At 43.0% G+C, this 26,604-nt stretch overlaps 1 protein-coding gene and 1 long non-coding RNA gene across 4 annotated transcripts in view; one reads left to right on the top strand and one right to left on the bottom strand.

Annotated features, from left to right (window-relative positions):
- Positions 1 to 26,604, bottom strand: part of nav2a (neuron navigator 2a) — a 465,240-nt gene that overhangs the window by 252,746 nt on the left and 185,890 nt on the right. For all 3 annotated transcript variants that reach the window (XM_078549510.1, XM_078549511.1, XM_078549512.1), the window contains exon 8: positions 177 to 1,275. In XM_078549510.1, the coding sequence (XP_078405636.1) occupies positions 177 to 1,275 (1,099 nt within the window). The remainder of the gene's footprint in view (positions 1 to 176; positions 1,276 to 26,604) is intronic.
- Positions 5,439 to 25,530, top strand: LOC144685004 (uncharacterized). Its single transcript, XR_013577604.1, has 3 exons — positions 5,439 to 5,451; positions 23,749 to 23,895; positions 25,253 to 25,530. It is a non-coding gene; the product is annotated as an uncharacterized LOC144685004 (long non-coding RNA).

The raw sequence follows: 26,604 nt of genomic DNA, 5'->3' as shown, positions 1-26,604 counted from the left end.
CGAAGGGCCTGTTTCTGTCCTGTACCTTTCTTTGTTCTTTGTTCTTTGAGCATATATAATCGCATTTGACTGATACCACGCTTATCAACTCAAGGCAAAATAGTGCAACAGTTTAACATGCATAACAATGAATAATTCCCAACTGATAACATTCCAATGTAACATATTAGGCATACCTGTACATGAACGGAGCAACAGTGGCAGTGTTGGGGTGGTTATATTGGTGCTGTGGGTGAGGTAGCTGTACACTGACTGTGTTACTTCCTGTAGTTTGGGTTGTGCTGACTGTAGTCGCAGCCTGAGCGTTGCTACTGTTTGCAGGTGGTGTCCCTGCGGCCCCTTTTCCTTCAGAGGAGGCTAAACTACTAGAACTGGAATTCTTACTATCCAACTGTGATTTCTGCAGCGAGAGTCCAGCACTAAGCTTTCCACTGCGGGGTCTCTCAGCTTCCTTTGCAGGAGTTTGGGCACTTGTAGTTTTCCCTGTAGAGGTTTTTAGCCCTGGTTTTGGTATTCCACTTTGCTGAGGTGCAGGGGGGTCTTTTTTGGCACCATTCAATTTCCCTCCTTTTGGAATAAAGCTCGAGAGCTTGGAGGATTTTTTTGGCATTTCAGAAGCAGTGAGCTGTGGCTCCTCTTTTGGCTCCTTTTCCAATTCCGTTTTTTCAGAGATGGATACCCTTTTGGAGACCTCTTTCGTTTTGTCTTTCTCTTTCTCCTTCTGCTTTTCTTTATCCTTTTCACTGCCTTTCGGCGAGCTTTTCTTATTGCTAAGCGCTCGACTAATGGTCCTTTGTGCGATGCCTTTTAGTGCAATTTTTGGGCTGTTCGAGGCAGGTGTGGCGCTATTAATACTTTTGGCTGAGGCATCTGCCTCGCCAAGGTCCACACAGTTGGAAGCAGGCTCCACTCTTTCACAGCTGCCATCACGAGGCCCTGAGTTCTCCAGGGTGGCCCCACCAGCCTTGGAGCCACCTTTACTGTTGAACAGCTTTAATTTCTCCAGCATGGATTTCTGACCGTTGGCATTGGACTTGGCAGTAATTTCGACCGCAGGTGGTTTCGGTGGTTCCTGCGGGGGCTGCTTCACAGATAACATGGAAGACGTGGCAGTGTGCTTGGCATTGAGGGATTTGCTGCGCCAGGGTTTGGCGGAGTTGGGCTGGGGAATGGCAGATGTGCTTCCACCGATGCTGCTTGTGCTGCTGCTCGCTGAAGACTGTACATTCTCATTCATTCCTGGCTGTTGGGCTGTGTTGTCTGCTGGCTCTGGAACTAGAACATAATAATCGTAAGTGGGGCAAGTTTACAAACCCTTCTGAACCTTCAGCTTCTTTCCATAAAAGGAAGGCTATATTAAAAATATTTAGTCAGCATACTCTGTCGATGTTCTCCATTCATTTGTCTTGCCCTAGACACTGCAGTCTTATATCTATTGACATTTTAAATAAATATGCCACATTTAATGTAATTTTCCAAAATGATGCTGAGAGCCACAGACACTTCAACTAAGAACAGTTTTCAAAATTACAACCCTGTTTGGTCTCCAAGATATACAACAATTACATGGTGATGAAAGCTAACCAAGGTTGTGATGGTGAGCGAGGTGTTACAAGAGGAAATGCTTTATTCATAGAGGAGTCATGGAGAAGGTACACTATAATCAGATGTCTTAGTGCATCAGTATATTGCAGTAAGGAATTAGGGGTAGAGTGGGTTATGTACCTAAAGCTTCATGCTGTGAAAATACATTCAGCATCCACAGCCAGGCACATCACCAGCAAATCTTTTCCCCTAATACCCTGAAGATGTGATAAAGCACGGCATAAATGCAAATACTATTCTTCCTTAACATTTCAACAATAATGCAACAGAAACAAAATACTGTGGATGCTGGAAATCTGATATAGAAACAGAAAATGCTAATAATACTCAGCAGGCCAGGCAGCATCAGTGGAGAGAGAAACATAGTTAACATATCAAAACAATGACCTGAATGCAGCAGTGCAAATTAAGCAAGTTAAGTGAGCAGCTCAGCTACACAAACCAGGCAGGTCTAAGGTTTGATCCACTTTCTGTTTGGAGTTACTATCTCACGGGCAGTACTGAGCTATACAATTAGATTCAACACTGTTCAGTTTGGACAAGAAGGCAGAATCCAGAAGACTAGGACTCGAGGGCACAGCCTCAGAGTAAAGGGAAGACCTTTTAGAACAGAGGTGAGGAAAAACTTCTTTAGCCAGAGAGTGGTGAATCTATGGAATTCATTGCCACAGAAGGCTGTGGAGGCCAGGTCATTGAGTGTATTTAAGACCGAGATAGATAGGTTCTTGATTGGTAAGGGGATCTAAGGTTATGGGGAGAAGGCGGGAGAATGGGGTTGAGAAACTTATCAGCCATGATTGAATGGCGGAGCAGACTCGATGGGCCGAATGGCCTAATTCCTGCTCCTATGTCTTATGGTCTTATGATCCAGCTCCCAATCATGTTACAACCAGAAAAATAACCATTTGGGTAAGATGCCCCAAGGGCAGCTAGTTTCTATACAGCCATACCCTAGCAGAAATAAACCAGGAGAGAGGGATGGAAGAAGATGTGAGAAAACCGGCAAATGTCATTTATGTAGCACCTTTCAACAGCTCAGGACACTCCAAGGTGCTTTACAGCCAATGAAGTTCTTTTGAAATGTATTCACTGTTGTAAAAAAAGGAAATACAGCAGCCAATTTGCACGCAGGAAACTCTCACAAACAACAATATGATAATGATAGATAATCTATTTTAGTGATGTTGATTGAGGGATAATTATTAGCCAGGACAGAGGGCATAAGTCCCCTGTTCTTCTTCAAAATAGTGTCACGGGATCTTTTATGTCCACCCAAGAGAGCACCCAGGGCATCAGCTTAACATCTCATCCAAAAGACAGCACCCTCTAACAGTGCAGCACTCCCTCAGTACTGCACTGAAGTGTCAGACCAGATTTGTGCGTTTAAGCCTTCTGAATCAGGGGTGAGAGAGCAACCAACTGAGCCACAGCAGACATTTATGTACACAGAGATTGCACACTGTGTAGATTATTTTTTCTTTAATTAACCCTGCCTTTCATCTGTGTCAGGGATTGATAGGTGGGGAGACACTGCATACTTTGTCATAATGGGCTGGAGTTTCAAGGTTCTGATTGGGAGCAAACAGAGGGGAGGAAAAAAATTGCTGCTAGGCAGCATGTCTGGTGGATCCACCCCTGTTTCGACCCCTGGATATTCTGCGTTCACCTCCAGTCAAATCTGGGCCAGGAACGCTTGCCGGCAGCCATCTCGCCTGGAGGCCAGTTGAGATCCTTAATGGGCCACCTAAGGGTCTCATCCCACTGCCACTGGCATTCAGCCAGATATGGGCAGCGGAACTTGCGATCTGAGAGGGCACCCAGCAAAATCTGTCAGGTTTACTAGCAATCTACCAGGCGGATGGCTTGTTTACATGCATTCTGTGTCTGACCGAGGGATCTGGCACTGGGAATGGGGGCCCTGCAGAAAGGCATGCTGCTGCCCTTGCTTCTGACCCCATCCTTCCTCAACCGGTGACACCCAACCCTGTGACCCCCATCCCTCCAAGATCGGCAAGCCTCATGGTAGGCCCCGCTGTAGTACCAGCAGTGGCCACTGCTCCTGGTGGTGCTGCTGGTACTGGGGGTTTGCAGCGTTTGATTGGCCAGCAGCTCTTGGGGCAGGATTTCCACGCGATTGGGGGTTTAATCTGATGGAAGGCCCAACTCTACCCAGGTAAGTGCCCAATTACCTTGGAATGGCATTGGGCCTTCCAGAGGAAAGCGACACAGAGCTCCCACTGGTTCTCCAACTGGTGGGTGGGGCCCCATCACCCACATTAAATCCCAGCCAACGTGTTTGCCAAATTGTTACTTCTGCAAACTGGGGAATTGCCATGCAAAACATCACATTGTAAATGTGGAAATGTCTTCAGATGAGTTAAAAAAGTTCATCTAATTAATTAGGTGGAGGCAGTGGCGTAGTGGTATTGTCACTAGACTAGTAGCATCACTACAGACTGGACTGGCTGGGTAATGGGCCATCGTCGAGGACATAGCTGCTAAACTGGATCTGTGGCAGGTGGTGAGGGAAAATGATAATTGACCTCATCCTCACCAACCTACCTGCTGAAGATGCATCTGTCCATGACAGTATCTGTAGGAGTGACCACCACACAGTCCTTGTGGAGATGAAGATGAATACCCTCCATCGTGTTGTGTGGCACTACCAACATGCTAAATGGGATAGATCTACCAGCTGAAGACTGGCCATCCATGAGGTGCTGTGGGCCATCAGCAGCAGCAGAATTGTACTCAACTACAATCTGTAACCTCATATCCCCCACTCTACCATTACAACTAAGCCGGGGGATCAAACCTGGCTCAATGCCAGGAGCATACTTAAAAATGAGTTGTCAACCTGGTGAAACCAGGAATACTTGCGTGCCAAATAGCAAACGCAGCAAGTGATAGACAGAGCTAAGCGATTCCACAACCAACAGATCAGTCCTGCCACATCCATTTGTGAATGGTGGTGGACAATTAAACCACTCATTGGAGGAGGAGGCTCCACAAATATCCCCATCCTCAATGATGGGGGAGCCCAGCACAACTGTGCAAAACATAAGCATTTGCAACAGTCTTCAGTCAGAACTGCTGAGCGGCTGATCCACTGCGGCCTCCTCCAGAGGTCCCCAGCATCACAGATGCCAGCCTTCAGCCAATTCAATACACTCCACGTGATATCAAGAACTGGCTGAAGGCACTGGATAGTGCAAAGGCTATTGGGCCTGACAATATTCTGGCAATAATACTGCAGACTTGTGCTCCAGAACTTGCGCTCCAGAACTTGCTGCATCCCTAGCCAAGCTGATTGTAGCTACAACATTGGCATGTACAGGCAATGTGGAAAATTGACCAGGTACGTTCTGTACACAAAATGTAGGACAAAACCAACCAGGCCAATTACGCCCCATCAGTCCACTCTTGATTAGTAAAGTGTTGGAAGGGGTCGTCAACTGTACTTTCAAGTGGCACTTCTTAGCAATAACCTGCATACTGACGCTCAGTTTGTGTTCTGCCAGGGTCACTCAGCTCCTGACCTCTTTATAGGCTTGGTTCAAACATGGACAAAAGCACAGAACTCAGAGGTGAGGTGAGAATGACTACCCTTGACATCAAAGCAGCATTTGACCGAGTGTAGCATCAGGGAGCCCTAGCAAAACTGGAGTCAATGGGAATCAGAAGGAAAAATCTCCGCTGGCTGGAGTCACACCTAGCAGAAAGGAAGATGGTTGTGGTTGTTAGAGGTCAATCATCTCAGTTCCAGGACATCCTCAGGTTAGTGTCCTCAGCCCAATCATCTTCAACTGCTTTATCAATGACCTTCCTTCCATCAGAAGGTCAGGAGTAGGGATGTTCACTGATAATGCACAATGTTCAGCACCATTCGCAATTCCACAGATACTGAAGCAGTCCATGTCCAAGTGCAGCAAGACCTAGACAATTCCCAGGCTTGGGCTGACAAGTGGCAAGTAACATTCAAACCACACAAGTGCCAGGCAATGGCCATCTCCAACAAGAGAGAATAACCATCGCCCCTTGACATTCAATGGCATTATCATCGCTGAATCCTCTACTATCAACATCCTGGGGTTACCATTGACTAGGAATTGAACTGGACTAGCCATATAAACACTGTGGCTACAAGAGTAGGTCCAAGGCTAGAAATCCTGTGGCGAGTAACTCACCTCCTGAATCCCAAAGTACTGTCCACCATCTACAAGGCACAAGTCAGGAGTGTGATGGAATACTCTCCACTTGCCTGGATGAGCACAGCTCCAATAGCACTCAAGAATCTTGATATCATCCAGGACAAAGCAGTCCACTTAATTGGCACCCCATCTGTAAACATTCACTCCTTCCACCACCGACGCATAGTGGCAGCAGTGTGTACTATCTACAAGATGCAGGAACTCACCAAGGCTCCTTAGGCAGCACTTTCCAAACTCATGCTGCTACCATCTGGAAGGACAAGGGCAGCAGATACATGGGAAAAACACCACCTAAGCCACTCACCATCTTGACTTGGAACTATATTGCTGTTCCTTCACCGTTTATGGGTCAAAATCCTGGAACACCCTCCCTAACATCACTGTGAGTGTGCCTACACCACATGGACTGCAGTGGTTCAAGAAGGTAGCTCACCACACCACCAAGGACATTAAGGATGGGCAATCCAGAGCCGCCCATGAATGAATAAAAAAAAGTAGAGTACATTTCACACTACTGAAAGGGCAGTCTAGTATAATAGCAATGTTTAATATTTTCCCATTGATTTTATGTATTCATTCTAGAAATCTGTTGAGATAGCAGTTCTAAAGTTTGTTTGTTTCCTTGTGGAGTTTTATGGGCTATTCAACAGCTTCCAACAATTATAATAGAGCTTGTGAGTTCTGTGAATAATGGGTAAGGGAGGTGAGGGTGAGGAGACACTTTAAAGTGGCCAGAACATTCAACTGTACATAGGTGAGCCATTGATTGCATCAGGAGCACTGCATCAAAAGACGAGGTTTTATTTGGGAAATGAGGCAGGCCTTTTAACCTGCCTGCTCTGGACTCAGCCTCCCTCCATTTCCACCTCAGACCTAATACCTCCAGGGTATTTAGGGCCCGGCAGTCTTGAGATGGAGGTGGGAACGGAACATGGGATTAGTTCCATCCACTAGATTCCAGCCTCTGACAGGAAAATCTGGCATATATGTCAACTCAGAAAGATGCCCGTGAACAGCCAGGATTGAAAATTAGCTCTGCAGGATCCTCCCACCAATTGTCATTCTTTGTTTCCCAGGGTAAGATTCCACATGGGACAGCAGTTCCCCTCTACCTCACCCAAATGATCATGCTTCAGTGTCTGCACAGAAGCCTGCTGTTGGTCAGCTGTTCAACCATGGGTGGGTCGCAACCAAGCCTGATCCCATGCTTATGTGATGCTCAGAAATGCATTGTCCCGTGGCGATTACTAGATCATAATTAGAACCAGGAACCCTGGCTGATTTTTTTATCCCATTTCCCAACCAATGCTCAAAGGGGCAAACTATTATGCAGTGTTGCCCTGCCTAAGATTAGTTAATTCAGTGAACTTTGACTATTTCAAGACTGTACAACTTAGTCCCACCCAAAATGACACATATTGCCCAAGGAGCCAGTTGGGAGAACATCCAACATCTATTCTGATATTAAACTTAATAGGCAGAGGTACAGCACTGACAGCCTGCTGCTGCTGGCAAGATCTTAAAACTAGAACTTAATACGAAACCTGTGCCCAAGGTCAAAAGTAGCTTCTGTGAAGCAGCAAGTATGAAATTGGAGCAGAGGAGAGAATTACACACCACATTTTACGCTGCATTCCCACATTTATTTTTTTCTCTCTCTAGAGTTAATTAACAGTAGTTTGGGCTCCACTGTAATATTAACATGAGCAAAGAAGTCTATCTTTGGCAAGTATTGTTGCAAAATAGTGATGCCGCTACACCTGTGGTGTGAATCCCTCACAAAATATGTGAACTTGGTCTGGTATTCACATCTGTCCAAGTAGCAGGACATACCAGCACTTAAGGGGACATCACACTGTTACTTGTTCAGGCGACTTGTGCAGCCAAATGCTGTACAACAGATTCCCTCAGCCCCGCCATGTGTGGTAACTGCCATAAATATTGATCTTTGCTTCTGTGTAATTGCTAAAATACAAGCCATCACCAAAAAAAATACTGTTTTCCTCCTGTAAATTCAATTTCTATGGCAATGAAACAAAACAGTTCTATAAAAAGCGTTTGCTCAGCTCGATTGCATAATTACAGTTAATAACGCTTTTTAAAAAAATATTGTGCGGTTATAAAAGTGTAATTTAGTTGCAATTATCTAAATTATATGCACACTAATATAAACACATTGTTAAACAAGGTACATTAATATAAACTGTTTACTTACCTGAGGAGTGTCATCTTTAAATGCATTTCCTTCTGAGAACCATTGGAAGCATGCTCCAAGTGTATAATGAGATCAATTATTTTATGCAAGCACATAAAGTTCTTACTGTATTCTTCATGTAGCTGTAAATTAATATAAAATGCTGCTGATTGTAGTCAAAGTTTCACAGGTTCCTTACACATTGTTTCACAGCTTCAGGATGCAGTCTGACGGTTAGACTAACGGCTGCTGGAATAGCCCAGTGAAATCAAAAAGAAACAGCAGCTCACTATGTACGTCTCCTGTACTGTCAAACGCCTATTGGAAAGGATTTGCTTCACTGCCAAGAATCTGGGTGGACATTTATTATAATTCCCGGTTGTTTGATCCAAGCCAGACTTCTCTGATGTTCAAGCTCACACACAACTTTCCCCCTCAACTGTGTGCACATAATTTACTGAATAACAATTACAGACTGGATACCAGCCCAAACTACATGCCGGTTTAATGACATCATTAACTGATGGGGGCAAACACTGAAGATAGCGTCAAGTTTAGCAAATGGTACGGATGTAATACTATACAGCAGTTAGTGGCTGCTGGAGAAATTACACCAGTTGCAACAAAAGTTTATCACTGTACAGGAATCAAAATATTAGGCTGCCATAATTCCATAGGCAATACCTACTGAGGAAATTAGTGGTTACAACTGCGACACAAAAGTAATTTTATATGGAAACCCAAACATTATGACGCAATGATCCAATAGGCATTTCTACTGAGGAAATTACAATTGTTATAGCTGGAACAATATAAATACTCCAAGAAACTCATGCACTACATTCCAAGAAAGCAAAGTTATATCTTAATCAAGGAGCACTAAATGCTGTAATTTTACATTTTGTTATCAGGGCATTGTCCAGTCTCTGATTGGCACCTATGACATCAACCTTAATTTTGATCATTCAAGTTCACATCTTGCCTCTAAATCTTGTGCAAATAAACACCGAGGCATTGACATAAGGGATTACTGAAATAACAAACTTATTATGACCACATAAAGATGTCAGTCTAGCAAAGCCAACAGTTCTGTTTAGCTGCGTAAACAACCTTCCACTTATATAATCCTTTTATGGGTCTAGGCTCTCTGCCCAGGTTGGCTATAAGGGGCCATGGGGGTTGGGTCTGGGCATGATTTGGCATTGAGTTGGCATGGTGGGGGCATTTTGAAGTTACCTTTCAAAAGGTTCCTGAATCCAGACTATGGCAACATACAATTAACTGGGAAAAAAATAACACAGGAGAAGATATGGTTACTGTAAATGCATGAGGGAAGGTCACATTTAGCTTTAATAAACTGACAGGACCGGATTTTCATGCCTCCGACCATGAGGCACTTTAACCATGGCGGATGGGACCTGATTCCACGCTTCCCGCCCCCAATTCGCTGGTGTGGAATAAGAGCACAGCTAGCGAGCCCGCACCATGCATTCCTGACTTGGTCGGCTCCGTTGCAACGTTAGATAGGCATCTCCTACCCCCAGAATTTTCACGGAGTTGGGCAAGCTTCTCCAACCCCCATTGTTCCCGGATCTCAGAGGAGGCATGAACCATAGGCCAGGATTTTCCAGCCCTTTATGCCGGCGGGGTCTTCCGGTCCCATTGATGTGAATGGAGGTTTCAATGGCTCGCTGGCCTTGCCATGGGGGAACCTGCCATCCCCGGGGGGGGGGGGGGGGGTGCTGGAAAATTCTGGCCAAAACCTGGATTCAGGAATATGGGCAGAATTTTTAGGTTGGCGAGCAGGTGCGCGCCCGAGCCGATTAGGTGCGAAATTGCACGGGATGTCGTTGGGCAAGTGTCCTGACGTCATCCCGCGCTTGCGCGATATTTCGGTCGGTGGGCGCATGCAAAAGTCGGAAGTGCGACCGCTGACAATTAAGAGGCCAATTAGTGCAATTAAAGTTGTAATTGTCTCCGATTTTTCGTGGTCCTTACGGTTGGCGGACGGGCGAATCAGCCGGGCAGACTTTGCATTTTTCATGAAACCTCATCAAAGGGCGGGACAAGGTTTTCGTTATTAAATTTAAAAATAAAAATGTAGGGGCAGAATTTTCATCATGTATATATTCAGGTGACTGATTGTGATGCATGGAAATCTTTTTCTGGATTTTAAAAACTTTATTTATTGGTTTTAAACTCTTCAGCTCCCTGAGGCAGCTCTCTGCCTTCAAGAAGCTTTCTGTCAACGCTCGCCCACGCCGACATCAGTGCTCACCCTCCTCCCACCATCCCCACACCCCGGCAGCGCTGAGTATTTCAGCACGCGCTTCACGCTAAAATCGTGGTCAGGGGCCAATCGCAGTCGGCAGTCTGTTCCCCGGCCGATCCCGGACCCATCAATCACATCCGAACGCTGACCTAAACATCCTGAGTGGAAGGTTGTTTACACAGCTAAACAGAACTGGTGACTTTGCTTGACTGACATCTTTACGTGGTTATAATAAGTTGTTCTTTCAGTAATCTCTTCTGTCAATGTCTTGATGTTTATTTGCACAAGGTTAAGAGGTGCGGAGTGCTTAAAGCTTCTGTTATTGAGACTTTAATAGTCTGTTTGATTGACGCTTTTAGAGCATTGCAGGAACATCAGATTTTTTTCAAAGGATTATGAATGGGTCTTTTTTTCTCTAAGCATTTTCACACATGGCATTGTTGCTATAAGATTCATTGGTCCTGTAGATAGTGTATGCTGGGTGAATGGCCATGGAAGTGCCATGAATTGACATGGAGGGTGTGCAGATCCATTGGAGTGGGCGAGCAGCGTGATTTGGTACTGAGCTGGCACGGGGGCTATAAAGGGTCATGGGGGTGAGCGGCAGGCATGAGCTGATATTAGGTTGGCAGGGGGGCATGGAGTTGACATGGGGAGTGGGTGGGGGGGGGTGAGGGGTGAAGGCTAGAGGGCCTAAAATGTAACTCAACGAACTGGGATCGAGCCTTCCAACCAGCCCGCCTCAGCACTCAGCCACCCTGTGGCTGCCTCCAACCTGCTTCCGGGGGTGGCAGGCCCAAACTCTATCCCGCACCCACACACCCAGTGCCAAAATTGAGTCTGACAGTGCATCTTCTACTGAGGCGGGTCCAACGGGTCAGTAAATTTCCTGACTCAAACTACCCGTGTTGAAATGAAAATCTGGCCCATAATAGCTGATCAAATAAAGTTAATGCTTAAAATTTGCACTAAAATTATAATGAGTTGTGAGCCTGCAGAGTTTCAAATGAACTCATGTTTTCAGAGGGTGGAAGACGGAAGGCCAGCCAGGAGGACACTGGAAAAGTTGAATCCAGAGGTAACAAAAGCAGGGTGAGGGCTTCAGCAGCGGATAAGCTGAGACAGAGGGGAAGATGCATAACATTACAGAGGTATAAGTAGGCGGCCTTGGTGGGGGAGAGGATATGGACATGGAAACCCAGGTCAGGTCTCAAAAAGGACGTTGATGTTGCAAACTGTCTGGCTCAGCCTCAGACAGTGACCAGGGAGGGGAATGGAATCAGTGGCTGGAGAACAAAGTTTGAAGTGTAAGCCGAAGGCAATGGCTTGTTTGTGTGATGTTGATTAAGAGATAGTTATTGGTCAGGACACTAACATATGAATTAGGAGCAGGAGTAGGCCATTTGGCCTCATGAGCCTGCTTGTCCGACATTTCCTCCTTAATAACAGATTCCATCAATTTCCCTATGAAAAATGTTAAGCTAACTGGCCTGTAGTTTCCTGCTTTTTGTCTCCCATCTTTCTTGAATAGAAGTTCATAACCTGATGGAATTTTCTCAAGCTGATGTGACCTTTCCAGAATCTAGGGAGTTTTGGAAAATTAAAACCAATGCGTCTACTATCTCAGCAGCCACTTATTTTAAGACCCTAGGATGAAGTCCATCGGGCCCTGGTGAGTTGTCAGCTTTTAGTTCTAATAATTATCTCAGTACCCTTTACCTGGTGATTGGAATTTCTTTAAGCCCCTCCCTCCCTTTCACCTCTTGATTGACAAGTATTTCTGGGATTATATTTGTGTTTTCTACAGTGAAGACAGATGCAAAATATCTGTTCAATTCATTTGCCGTTTCCTTATTTTCGATGATTAATTCCTCAGACTCACTCTCTAGAGGACCAATACTCACTTCAGTTACTCTTTTCCCTTTTAAATACCTGTAAAAACTCTTCCTATCTGTTTTTATAATTCTAGCTAGCTTTCTCTCATATTCTAATTTCTTCTTCATTGTTTTTTTTGTCATTCTTTGCTATTTTGTATACTCTGTCCAATCTTCTGACCTGCCACTAACCTTCATGGAATTGTACACATTTTCTTTCAACTTGATACTATCTTTAACTTTCTTAGTTAGCCACAGATGGTGGGCCCTTCTCCCAGAATCTTTCTTTCTCACTGGAATGTATCTTTGCTAAGTGTTATGAAATATCTCCTTAAGTGTCAGGCATTGCACCTCTGCTGGTCGATCCCTTAGCCTAATTTTCCAGTTCACTTTATCCAGCTGTCTTCATACCCTCATAATTGCCCTTGCTTCAGTTTAAAACACTAGTCTTAGAACCACTCTTCTCTCCACTGGGGAGAATTCAGCTGCTCTTCTTTGAAATAATGCCATGGAATCTTCTACGTCCCTCTCAAGAAGGCAGATGGGGCCTCAGTTTAACACCTTGCCCAAAACACGTAATTTCCGATAGTGCAGTATTCCCTCAGTACTACATTGGAGTGCCAGCCTTGGTTTTTGTGCTCGTGTCCTGGAACGGCACTTGAATCCACTGTCTCTGACTAAAGAAAGCAGGTCAATTCATTTACTGTATCAGGAGTGAAGATTTTTGTATAGTGATCAAGGACATACCATCTGAACTGTAACTGGCAAATCACCCAATATTTTCTACAGTCAAAAACATGCTTCTCCTAAAGAGCATTTATAGGAACCAAACTGATGTTTTCAACTGTTTTGCAGATGCCAACAATTTATTTTAATCAGTGCACTTCCAACTGGCTTCAGCTACATTTTCTGCTTATCTGGCCCACAATATATCAACGTAGCATCTTTATACAAACTTCCCAGATGTTGCAATGAGTCGATACACGAGTTGTTGTGCTAAACCATAAGACGACAATGGTCCAAGGTTCAACCTCTGATTTGTGCTAAGTAAATGCATCTCACCCAGGATGACAGTAAACTGATTCAATTGACTTTAGCCCCTGGTGTTGGTGGGGAATGAGGGGGTGGGGATTGTAGGAGTGATGTCAAAGTGTTGGAAAGCCATCAGACAGGGTTCCCGTCCTGGGCCAGTGGCTCCTGATCTAAGCACGACTCATTTGCCACTTGTTGTGTAGATTTTTACAAGAAGAATGTTCCAGATATTCAACAGCTGCCTGCGTCATGGAACTGATCCTCCTCAATAGTAACTTCAAGAGTAGAACGGGAAATAAATCAACAAATAAGTAACCAAATATCGTTATACTTTAGGTTGTTGAGTATTTAGGAAAAGCAAAACCAGGATCATTTACAGTGTAATTAGGGCTGGATTTTTGTGGAATTGGGAGGACTCTACGGGCATTTAAAAGTGGGGCTGGGAGCCGGATGGCGGCAGGTGAAGGGGGCGGAGCTTGATTCACACAGACAGGAAACCCAAACTCAGCAGGGCCATTTGAACTTAGTGCTGAGTTCAAACAGACACCATTTTGGATATTCCAAGAGCCTTAACCACAGTGTGGGAGCCATGAAGTTATGGAATAGATGTAAATGCTCGTGAAGAATGGACATGGTCTGTTTGGGTGTAGCAATCTGAGGATTTTTAGATCGCCTCCTCTTCAAGCTTGGGGAAAAAATAGGATTAAGCTGTCAGTGGGAGTTTAAAAACATCTGCTGGACTGCTTTGATTGACAGGCCTTCTGGTGTAAGTTAGCAAAAAATACATGACCACTTGCTCCACAGTCTCAATAGAGTTCTTTGCTGATAATTTTCCAAGAGCTGTAATTCTGTCATTATGTGCGCTTGGCTGAGTTTCAAAAGTTTCAATTATTTCACCAGGGGCTTCGGAGTTGACATTTTGATTGACAGTTTAAAGACACAATTAAAGGGTTAGGTTTCTTTGATGTGGCTACTGAAAAGAATTGTGTTTGCTTTCAATAACAGATTCACTACTTGAGGAGATTTTACTGCTTTGAATGTGTGGTATAGTACAAGATCAAGATTGTTTTGCCATATTGCCCTCTCTGTTGGGGAGGTGGAAATAAAGTTTATTCAATAATGGCTGCCTGCAGTTGAGCAGGTGTTAGTCTTACTCAATGCAACATATAACAGAAAGATGGTGACCTGGAAAGGATGGAATTTTTTTTGACACTTCATTTGAGAAATTAAGGATTGAAGAACATTGGGACACACTGCCTTGAAACTTCTAAAGTTGATTTACAGGATGTTTGAGTGAGTTGAAAGATTGTTCCATATGTGCACATCATTTTTAGGAACAGAGGCAGCACAATACCTAATTGGGAACATGCACTGAATACATAGTTGGAGATACAATGAAGGAATTCAACCCTAACAATGAAGACAGGTAGAATTATGAGCAAACCAAGGTTCCACATTTGGTTGAAAGTGAATAAAATAGGAGATGAGGATAAAGCAAATGTTTTCCTCACCATGATGGGGCCAGATGCTTTTGAAGGGGTGTTAAACAAATGTTTCCCATGAGATCCTGATATTACGGAAATTGTTGAAATTAATGAAATTCTGGACTCATATTATGGTACGACTAAGAATGAGATTGCCCTGAGAATTGCATTCTGTGAAAGGAAGCAGTTGCCAAGTTAGACTGTTACAGGTTACATTCTCAAATTAAAGAAACTCTCTCATCATGGTGGGTATGGCGTGACCTTAGAAATCAACCTCAAGACATGTTTGCAGGAGGCCTAAAGGACAATACAATCCAGGCCAAGGTTTTGAGAAAAGGCAATAAACTGACATGGAAGGAGGCTTGCGATGAGGTCACAGCCATGGAAACAGCAGAAAGAGATAGTTGCAAATTACAAGAGCATTCTTTTCCTGAGCTGGGAGGGGAGGTCCACTGGATTTCAGCAAGGTATAAAGCATGGCAGCCAAGTTCACTGAGAGCACAAAACTGAGCAAGGAGGATCAAGTGATGAAATTAGCCATCAGTACGATATTAAATGTCATAAGTCAGCAGATCATGCTAATGCGGGTGTTCTTCTGTGACTTCCTGTGAAAACTGATTGATTTTTGGCCACTGAGTTACTCTTAATTATTTTACATACCCAAATGACTTGCCAGTGTCTGTTAGGGAAATAAGTGAAGAAACTCGCAAGGATGTGGCGCTCAGTAAAGTGTTAAATTATGTCATGAATGGCTGGCCTAAAGAGTGTGATGATGAGAAATTGCAGGCATATATCACAAATAGAAATGAAATTAGTATAGATCAAGGCTGTCTCCTAAGGGATTTAAGAGTCATTATTCCATCAAGGTTTAGAGATAGACTGTTAGACGAACGTCATCAAGAGCACACGGGGATAGTCCATTAGAAAGCAGCAGCAAGGAGTTATTTTTGGTATCCAAAGGTAGATAGAGATATTAAAGAGTTGGTGGAAAGTTGTGGTATATCTCAGGATGAGAAATGGTCCAACCAAGGTCCCTTTCATCCATGGCCAAACACAAGAAAAACATGGGGACGAGTACATGTTGATTTCTTTGTCGTGGAAAGGAAAGAGTACTTTGGGTTGGTCGATAGCTATAGCAAGTGGATAAATGTTGATTCTATGCCCAATACCACAAATGCCAAAACTGCTGAGGTTTTGAGAAGTTTGTTTGAAATTTATGGGTTGCCTGAGGTGTTGGTGTCAGATAATGGTTCACAGTTTGTCAGAAGAGTTTGAAGTATTTCTGTGTAAGAATGGAATCAAACTCAATCTAATACCACCACACCAGTCTAGATTGAATGGTGCTGCAGGATGAAGCATACAGGTTGTGAAGAGGTCTTTGCAGAAGTATTCGCTCAGTGACAAGCTAGGCAGTGATTCCCATGTTTCACTTTGAGACAGGCTAGACAATTTTCCGTTCTCTTACAGAATAAGCCCACAGTCTATAACAGGTTTCTCACCTTACAAGTTAATGTTTAAGCACGTTCCGAGGACAAAGTTTAGTTTGCTTAAGCCTGATGTCAATAGCAAAGTAAAAGAAAAGCATGACAAATCAAAGATGAGTCATGATATAACAGGCATCAAACTTTGAGGATTTAGTGCTGGGCAGAAGGTCATAATGAAAAACCACCGAGATGGTAAGGAGAGGTATGTGATTGGGAATTGTTTTGTAGAGATTGGGTTCATTCATATATCTAGTGAAGTTTGGAGAGAGTAGGAGAAACCTCCTATAGTCCAAATTTCTCCTACAGTCCCAAGTGAAAGTCAAAAAGAAACTTAAAGTTTGCTGGTCTTACAGAATCCACCAATAGAGCAAATTGAGTCAGGGGCCTCACATGCTCGGAGGGAAAATTACACCTAATGGGGCCCTTTAAACGGTGGCAGGTCTGCCAAGTGAGGAAATTTCCCAACTCAAGCCACCTGCCTTGGTCGTGAAAATCCGGCCCTTAGAAGTCCCAATGGGAAACACTAATGCTGTAGTTGCAGCATAAATCCAATTTCATAGCCAGACCTTATCCTGGAACAAAGGGACTGTCTTTAACCCCAGATTTACAATATAAATGGATGGTCTAATCGGAAACTTATAGAGTGATATTCTGTAGCACCGCCAGGTTTGAATGTGCGGTGATTATGTTATAGTTGTTTAATTCTTCAATGTGGCCACCATTACCCATCAACTGCATGTAGCAATCAAACCCCTGATGTCCATTAATGCCTATACATCTTAAAATGATGGAATATTCACTACAAATGGACATACTGTATTCCCCCAGAGACAGGAACATTTTCCATTTTAAGATGGTCTTATCTCTGTGTCAGAAATCCAGTTTTTAAACCCAATTCAACAAATTTCAATCACTACAGTTAAGAATATAAGAATTTAAGTTAATTTTTATTTATTGCTTACTAATGGAGCCAAAGGAAGCACAAACCACTTCCGATTTACATTGTGGTAAAAAAATATTATGCACTTAAGGGGTTAAATAGCAAAGTCTTAAATCTGCACTCCCAAGCAACAAAGCAGTTAAGTCAATGGTTCGTCTTCAAGGGTCAGAAACAAATAACTACTAATCGGGATTGAGGAAACACAATTAACATTTTCACCTAAAGCAATTGAAGTTCACTGAATCTATCTTTTTGCCCTTCACCCCAAAGGCTCAATAGGATGTGGCCTATTACCAAATGATGGCTGTCCTCACAGTTACTTGCGATAGCCTTCAGGGCAGTCAATTTCCCAAATTTTATCGGCTACATCAAACAAGCAAATGCTACACAACTTTTTTTAAAATCCTCCACTTCAGTTACAAGGACATCTGGTGACCAATACAAGCTTCCAAGAGATCCCATAAACTTAAACCAATCAACATTCAAAGTTGAGCAAGCTCATAAATGGGTTTTGACTGAAGCCTCTAGACAGGCAGCACTTTGAAAACAAAGACTTCTCTATAATAAATTTAGATAAACTTGCTGCCTCTCAAAAAGAGGGTGCATGAAACAAAAGTTAATGGGTAAATTGATGATTGCTTCAGCAGTCTGCAACAATCCCGAGCTGTCTTAGCAAATTCCACACTGATACACAGTGGGTCTCAGGAATTGTGCTCTTTTAAATGAACTAGACAGCTACTGGTCTATCTCTATAGTAAAAGTATCACAAATAAAGAATTCAAAACAAGAGAGTCTGAAGAAAGAAATGGACTTCATCATCAAAATTTGCTACCTTTGCACAACCAGAAACAACTGCTGACTGTTACATACAGGGATACAGTTTGTGCTGTACTAACCTTTCAAGAAGCAGAAATCTTTGATCTTCTTACTCAAGGGAAAAAAACTGACATCATAAAAGAGAAGCAGGTCGTACTAAATGGTCAAAGTGCAAGGTTTCAGTTGGAAATTTTACAGCTGCAGTTTCTTTCCTCTATTCGGTCACCGGGCAACCTGAGTTGACTGAGACCTTCTTTCACTTCAAAACAATGAAAATTAAAGCTCTAATTCCCTTAAAGCTTCCAGTGTTTACTGGGTACTCCACCCTCTGAGTATGCTCACAGTTTGACTCATTATCCTGCAGAGTGCAAATCAATAGGGATGACGATCCACATTTTTTGTAATGAAAGATGTATTGACTTCTCAGTTAATGCCAAAACAAAAATTGGTGCAGTTAGATTGCACATGAACAAACAATGCTAAAAATTATTCTCTAACTTGTTGATAGAACCTGAGTTGTATCATGCCTAAAATGACGGTCCAAACTTCATTTACCAAGAAAATGTGGGATGCTACATAGCCCAATAAATGACAGAATATCCCAAAACAATCAATTTCAACTAAATCAATTAGAGCCATGACATTAATGAGCAAGCTGAACAGTGAAAATGGAAGTTTACTCTTGGTTACCAAGAGTATTCCACAATGTGGCCTAACAAAGCCTTTAAATATATTCAAAGGAAAAAATACCCCAGTGAATGTTGAGCTGAGGCTCTCAGTACCCCTTCCCCCTGCTGTTCTTTGTTTTCAGAAGGGGGATGGTTAAAACTAAGACCCTTACACAGCAACAATTCATCTCAGCACCTGGTTATTTGAACTGGCAAGAAGTCAATGGGTGGAATTCTTAGATCAACCATTGTGTGCAACTTTAAAGAAAAGGCTGAAGCCTTACTGCAGGAAGCAGAAGATATCTGTCCTCGTTGTAAAGCATTGTAAGTAAAACAAACTAATGGTGCCTATTTAAATGGATGGAGTGCAGGGAAAGCAGTATGTAGATTGGAATAATGTGCTTCCATCTCTAATGGAGATTCCAGTGATAGTAATAATGGCACATCCACCAGGTAAGGCATTCCTGAAGCTGCAATGGGAATTTGAGTGCTAAGAAATGAAGAAATAGCTGATATTTTATAGAACCTTATCACATTCTCAGGGTTTGTCAAAGTTGTTACATAGAATATACAGCACAGAGGCAAGCCTTTCGGCCCAACTAACAGATGTTAGCGTTTATATTCCACAAGAGTTGCAGTCAATTACTTTCAAAATGTAGTCATTGCAGTAAGATAAACAAATGTGGCAGCCCACTTGCCCAAAGCTCCACAAACAACAAATCAGTGAAGGACCAATTATTTTGATGGTGCTTTTTGAGGGAAGAATGTTAGACAGGGTATCAAAAGAATTCACTGTTCTCCTTGACCCTCACTGCCATCTAATCCTCCCTAAATCTGTCACTCCATGTAAACTCCCCAACACATATTCACGGTCACCCCCTTGAACTTGCCACCTCACATGGTGTTGCTAGTCCCATCCAATCAATTACAGATAAGGCCATTTAAAACACTATTGGGTTCTGCTCTTGTCTGCTAAAACGGCTCACTACTCCAGGATCATCCTCGAAATGCAAAGATAACCCCCAGCTTCTTTTCTCTACTGTGAACCATCTTCTTAACCCCCTGTCCACTCCACCCTCACCTCCAACAAAGTGCAAGGAGCTCATGGACTTCTTTGTCACTAATCCAATCAGCTGCCTCTGCCACATTCCTCCCTTTCACTAGTCCACCTGGCCAAACATTTTTTAATGCTCTCTCTGTCCTAGCCCTGAACTTATATCTTTCTCTAGTTTCTCCCCTATCTCTCTGCATGCCTTCTCTGAGCTCATATAGTTTTCGCGACCCACCTCCTGTTTCTTCAATCTATTTGCCACTAAAATGCTGAGCGCCCAACTTCTCCTCCTGGCCCCTATGTTAGCCGATATTGTTAATGGTTCTCTTTCTTCAGGTGTTGTCCCTCTCCCCTTTAAATCTGCCAACATCACCCCTTAACTTAAAAAAAACAACTTTTGACCCCATTATCTTTGCAAACTACCGACCCATCTCCAACCTTCATTCCTCTCCAACATACTTGAACATGTTGTCACCTTGCAAATCTGTTCCCATCTTTCCCGGAACTCCACGTTTGAATCTCTACATCAGGTTTCTTGCCCTGCCACAGTATTGAAACTGCTCTTATCAAAGTCACAAATGACAAAGATAAACTTTCCATCTTTGACCTGTCTGTAACTTTTGACATGGTTGATCACACCATCCTCCTCAAATGCCTCTACATTGTCATCCAGATAGGCGAGACTGTTCTCACCTGGTTCTATTCTCATTTATATAATCATAGCCAAGGAATCACTTGCAATGGCTTCTCTTTCTGCTTAAGCACCATTACCTCTAATGTCCCTCCATGGGAGGTGGTAGTGTAGTGGTATTGCCGCTGGATTGGTAATCCAGAGACCCAGGGTAATACACTGGCACCACGGCAGATGGTGAAATTTGAATTTAATAAAAGATCTGGATGATGACTCTGAAACGATTGGTGTTAAAAAAAACCCATCTGGTTCACTAAATCTGCTGTCCTTACCTGGTTTGGCCTACATGTGACTCCAGACTCTTAACTGCCCCCTGAAATGGCCTAGCAAACCACTCAGTTCAAGAGCAACTAGGGATGGGCCATGAGCTAATAGAAAAAAAGGATCTATCCTTGGCCCACTTCAACTTCTCATCTACATGCAGCCCTCGGAGAAATTATCCGAAGACACAGAGTTAGTTTTCACGTGAATGCTGATGACACCCAGCTCTATCTTATGACCATCTCTCTCGACTCCTCCACTGTTGTTAAAGTATCAGACTGCCTATAGTACTGCCAGTACTGAATGAACAGAAGCCCACATTCGTGCCTTTGTTACTCCTAGATACAAGTATTCAAATGCACTCCTGGCTGGTTTCCCACAGTTTACCCTCTTGGAAACTCTGCTGACGGTGTCTTAATTTGCAGCAAGTCCCATTCCCCTATCACCCCTGTGCTCACTGACCTCCCTCCCGGTCAAGCAATGTCTTGATTGTAAAACGGTCATCCTTGATTTGAAATCGTTTCATGGCCTGGCCCCTTGCTATCTTGTAATCTTCTCCACCTCACAACCCTCTGAGATATTGGTGCCCTTCTAATTCTGGCCCCAGGAACATCCCTGACTTTAATTGCTCCACCATTGGTGGTTGCCTTGGTCCCAAGCACCAGAATACCCTCCCTATATCTCTCCGTCTCTCTCTACGCTGCTTTCCTCATTTAAGACACTCCCTAAAACCTACCTTTTTGACCAAACTTTTGGTCATTTGACCTAATATCTCTTTATGTGGCTCAGTGTCATACTTTGTTTTATAACGCTGCTATGAAGTACCTTGGGACCTTTTATTACCTTAAAGGTGTTATATAATAGTTGTTGTTTGAAATAATACCATAGCATCTTTTACATCCATCTGAAGTGCCATGTTTATCATTACATCCAAAAGACAGTACCTATATACCATTCCTTTAGTGCTCTGCTGAAGTGTCAGCTTAGATTATGTGCCCAAGCCTGTACTGTGTCTTGAATATAAGAGGTGAGAGTGCCAAACTGGGACTTGGAGAATAAAAAGGGAATATTGATTGTAAAACAAAAAACTAGATATTCAATTTCTGATGTGAAACCTAGACTTGGGCTTTTTTTGTTCTTCCATTGGTCACATCTGCACCTTTCTGGCATTCCATACCTTTAGTCTAGTCTTTTTAACTGAACCTTTCTGCTTCTACCTTCAATAAGCACAATGCAAAGCAAATGCTACAGGGGTGCTAGCACAAATGGAGCCATACCATTGCATAGGACAGCCTTCAAAAGAGAAATGGGGAAAATAGGAAAGAAAAGCTGTGTAAAACTGACAACAGCAGATGTGGTGGAGTCACATCAAGGTTTGTCAGGCCTCACGTTCCTCTGCCAAATCTGCCCACTGATCTAGGACTATCTTCAGTGCAAAGGTAATTTCAGGATCCTTTTCTTTACCAGCATGTATGCACATAAACACCTCTCCCCTCCACCCTCACCTTTAACAAAGTGGAATACTCTCAGCAAGATGGAGATTTCCTGTTCAGTTGCCTCCCCTCCTTTTCCTCGTCCACCAAGCTGAACTGCCCCATGTTCCCCTTCTATCTCAAACCTGAAGCCCCATCTTGCCATGCCTTCTTGGCAAGATTATCATATCTGCACAAATGTGTTTTGCTGCCTTTGATATCGCTTCCATGAATCTCCTGATTTGCCAACTTCCCTTCCTGACCCACATGCTAGCTGGCATTGTAGAGGATTCTTTCCCCTTGCATCTGCCCTCCTATCCTGTCACTCCTGGCAATCACACCTTCAGGTGCCAAGGGTTCTCTTTCTCAAATTTCCTCCGCAAACCCTCTTTGCCTGTCCAGGTCTCTCTCTTCTTAGACTGATCCTCCTTTAAAACCAACTCACTGATCTCTTCTGCATTGGTTCAGCATTTTTAAGCACATTTTTTGTGAAGCGCCTTAGCACATTTTCCTCCTTTATTAATTGAGCTATTAAAGGTGTCATTTTCTTTTATGAAAAATGTTCTGAACGCAAGTGTAATGTTTTGCATCAAAAGCAACAAACCCCATTTTCAAATTTTAGATAAAAGCAAACTCTGTTTAACTGTTGATATTTAAGATTTTAAGCATAAACGTTTGGATGACAATGCCCTTAAAATATAAATTTGCTTTAAACCATAACGCACAAGTATTATACAATCAACAGGAAACATCTCTTTCGTAAAAAAAAGCCCCCTTTAAAACATTTGTTTGTGTGAGGTTATCCATTTGGTCGGAAGAATAAAAAAGCGACTTATTATTTAAATGGAGAGAAACTTCAGAATGCTTCAGTGCAGAGGGATCTGGGTGTCCTCGTACATGAATCGCTGAAAGCTAGTATGCAGGTTCAGAAGGTAGTAAGGAAAGCAAATGGAATTTTGGCATTTATTGCTAAAGGAATAGAGTATAAAAATAGGGAAGTGTTGTTGCAACTATACAAGGCATTGGTGAGACCGCACCTGGAGTACTGTTCACAGTTTTGGTCCCCTTACTTGAGGAAGGATGTAGTTGCATTGGAGACGGTTCAGAGGAGGTTCACTAGATTGATTCCAGAGATGCAGGACTTCTCTTATGAGGAGATATTGAGCACTTTAGGCCTTTACTCACTAGAGTTTAGAAGGATGAGAGGAGATCTTATTGAGGTATATAAGATGCTAAGGGAGATAGACAAAATAGACGTGGAGCAGATGTTTCCCCTTGTGGGGCATTCTAGAGCGAGAGGCCTAGTTTTAGGCTAAGGGATGATAGATTTAAATCAGAGATGAGGAGGAATTACTTTTCTCAAAGGGTCGTGAATCTGTGCAATTCACTACCTCAGAGTGCAGTGGATGCCGGGACACTGAATAAATTTAAGGAGGAGATAGACAGATTTTAAATTAGTAACGGGTTGAAAGGTTATGGGGAGATGGTGGGAAATTGGAGTTGAGGCCGAAATTAGATCAGCCATGATCGTATTGAATGGCGGGGCAGGCTCGAGGGGCTGAATTGCCTACTCCTGCTCCTAGTTCTTATGTTCTTATTTAGATTCTTATAACTTTCTGGAGAACCATTCCACAAGAGTAGGAACTGTTTCTACTTGAACAAGGGGTTAATATTCACATTTGATCTCCAATAGCAAACAATGAGAAGGTCCTGTGGTACAGTGGCTCATGTCTGTCCTTCTGAGCCAGAAGCACCAGGTTCGAGTCCCACTCCGGGACTTGATGGCCAAGGAAGATGCATTCGTAATGTGTCCAAACAGGTTGAATATCAATGGCAGGTGGTAAGTTTGGAAAGAGATTCCTGGTCAGCCATGTGATGGAAGGAATGTTAGTGCTTCTAACATCAATTTCCACAGCTCCAGACCACAACATGCATGTAAAAAAGCGCATGTTGCCACAGCAACCTGGACTTCCTGAGTGAAATGTAACACACACTACCACCTGCGAACAATGGCAAGGTTTTCAGTTTTGGGAGCACGACTGATGAGCCCAGTCCTGTCTTCTATTGGCATACACTTCCAGAAAGGCAGCTGGAATGCTTGCAGTGTTTTAGAAAGGAGACCCAGAAACCTGGTCAATTTTCAAATGACCTTGCGATGCTGACCTCAACTGTATCTCCCCAGCGTGATGCTAGCTGAAATCAATTAAAACAGCACAGACTAAGAATTGGAGCTGGTAATTATTCAACTATTTGCTGAACAAATTTATCCAGGGCTCATCTTTAACCTGCCTGTTATAGATGTATGATATTCGTTATCAATTTAGATGTAAAATGCATTGCGGGGGGGGGTGGGGGGAAAGAGAGGAAATGTACATACGACATGAAGAGTCACTACATTTTTAAAGTTTTCTGTTTTTAATTCCACATTCTATCAGGGCTAGATACAGTACAAGAAGAGAGAATACAGCAAGATAGAGATCCAAAAGACCAGTGCTTTTTTTTTGTGAAATCAATCAATGTCATTCTTTGGTTGTGACAAAACCCCATTTATTAGTTCTAGGTTGAGTGAATGCTAAAAATCATCTGATACTATTCATAAAAGAGCAGTAGGTTTTCTGAATGTCCTTTCTTACATTCTTCCCTCGATTAAACCATCAAAAACTTGCATTTAGATAGCACCTTTAACACAGTACAACATCCCAAGGTGTTTCCCAGGAGTGTTATCGAACAAAATTTCACAGCAGGATATTAGGACAAATGATGTAAGTTTAAGGAGCATCTTAAAAAGGAGGGAATGATGGAAAGGCAGAGCAGTTTAAAGGTAGCATTGTAGAACTTAGGGTCCAGGCAATTGAAGGTATGGCAGACAATGGTGAAGCGATTAAAATCGGGGATGCATTTCAGGCCAGAATTGGAGGAATGCAGAGAACACACTTGAAAAACAAATTAACTGGTCACTCACCTGCTCTGTTAGTGGGATTTTATGTACAAAATTATTAAGGGATTGCTAACATGTGCTTTTGAATGTTTTGCGATATCAAGTGCAATGTGTAAGTGCAAGTTATTGTTCTTGATGACAGAGAACAATCACTGTATTTCAAAAGTAATTTATCATATGAGAAGCATTCTGAGGCATTTCTAAGAGATGTGATGGGACACAATCTAAATGCAAACCTTTCTTTTGTCTTTCCACGTAGATGCCGATTTTCTAATTGTCTGATTATACAGCAATGGGAAATGCTGAGAAACAGGAACTTGTTGGGCAAAGCGAATGAACCGACGTGTGCAGCCTTGGGCAAAAAGGAGTATGATAGTTTGGGAATTCAACAGAGAGTAAAGCCGTTACTGGAAACAATTTAGAAGCAAAATTTGCAAGCTATTTAGGCTAATTTCTCAAATTGCTTGTAAAGTAATGGCTATGTTAATTGGCTTCAACGTCCTGATAAAAGATGTTCACAAAATAAAATGCAACTGAAATACTCATTTCTGCTTTGTTGGGTCGAAACAATTGAAATGTGTGTGGGGTCTCGGAAGCAGCAAAACTGTTATTGACTGCTTGGTTGCCCCATAGTGGTACAACTACATTGGGGAAATGAGTTCAAGCACCAACATTCAACAGTGTAACAGTACTGCCAACAAGTAGGCGTTGTTCTTTAGATTTTTCACGTGCTCGTATTGTCATGGGAAAGTAGAAACCTTTCCACAAGGTCTCCCCCTGTCTAACACTAGGTCTTGATGTGCTTTGAAGTTTGCTCATCTGCAATAGCAGTAGGTAGCAAAAGATCCGGGGGAACAGGCATCAGCCTTGGCTCAGTGGTAGCGCCTTTCCCTCAGAGCCCCACTCCAGAGATTTGATCACATAACATTAGCTGATATCCAACTGCAGTGCTGAGGCTAAGTTGCACTGTCGGAGGTGCCGTTAAACTGCCCTTTGTAAAAGGCAGCATGGCACTATTTCAAAGAAGGGGAGGGGAGTTCTCCCTGGTGCCCTGGACAACATTTATCCCTCAACCAACATCACTAAAATCGTGATCTGGTCATTTTCATGTTACTATTTGCAGGAGGTGCTGTTAGTTGCCATGTTTCCTACATTACAATGATGACAAGGCTTCAAAAGTGCGTAATTGGGTGTGAACCGCTTTGGGATCTGCGCTGGGAGGAAGGTGGTGTAGTCAGCCTTATCTAAACCTGTGGAGAGGCCAAAGAAGATGAGGAAGAATAGTGCGCCCCTGTATTGTCACTGTTGATGCCATTTCATTACATTTGCTTTAATCCTAGGGGAGGATCGGAGAGATTGGAATGTGGAGTTGAGAGAAAATGGTCTCCCATTTGTGAGGCGACAACACAGTAAAGGAATCTGGGGAGGAAAGGAAGGTTGAAGAAGGGATAATAGTTTACAGGGACAGTGAGGGTGAAGCTAGTTTTTTTTGACAAGGTGGCCAATGACTGCAGTCTTGAAAGGAGGTGGATAATACTCAAGGAGAAAGAACAATTTATAATGTTCTAATGAAAGGTTATTGACCTGAAACACTAACTCCATTTCCCTTTG

The sequence above is a fragment of the Cetorhinus maximus genome, chromosome 9, assembly GCF_964194155.1.
Source record: "Cetorhinus maximus chromosome 9, sCetMax3.hap1.1, whole genome shotgun sequence".
In the NCBI taxonomy this organism is placed as follows: Eukaryota; Metazoa; Chordata; class Chondrichthyes; order Lamniformes; family Cetorhinidae; genus Cetorhinus; species Cetorhinus maximus.
The sequence above is the reverse complement of the archived record's forward strand: the minus strand, read 5'-3'. Positions and strand labels throughout refer to the sequence as shown.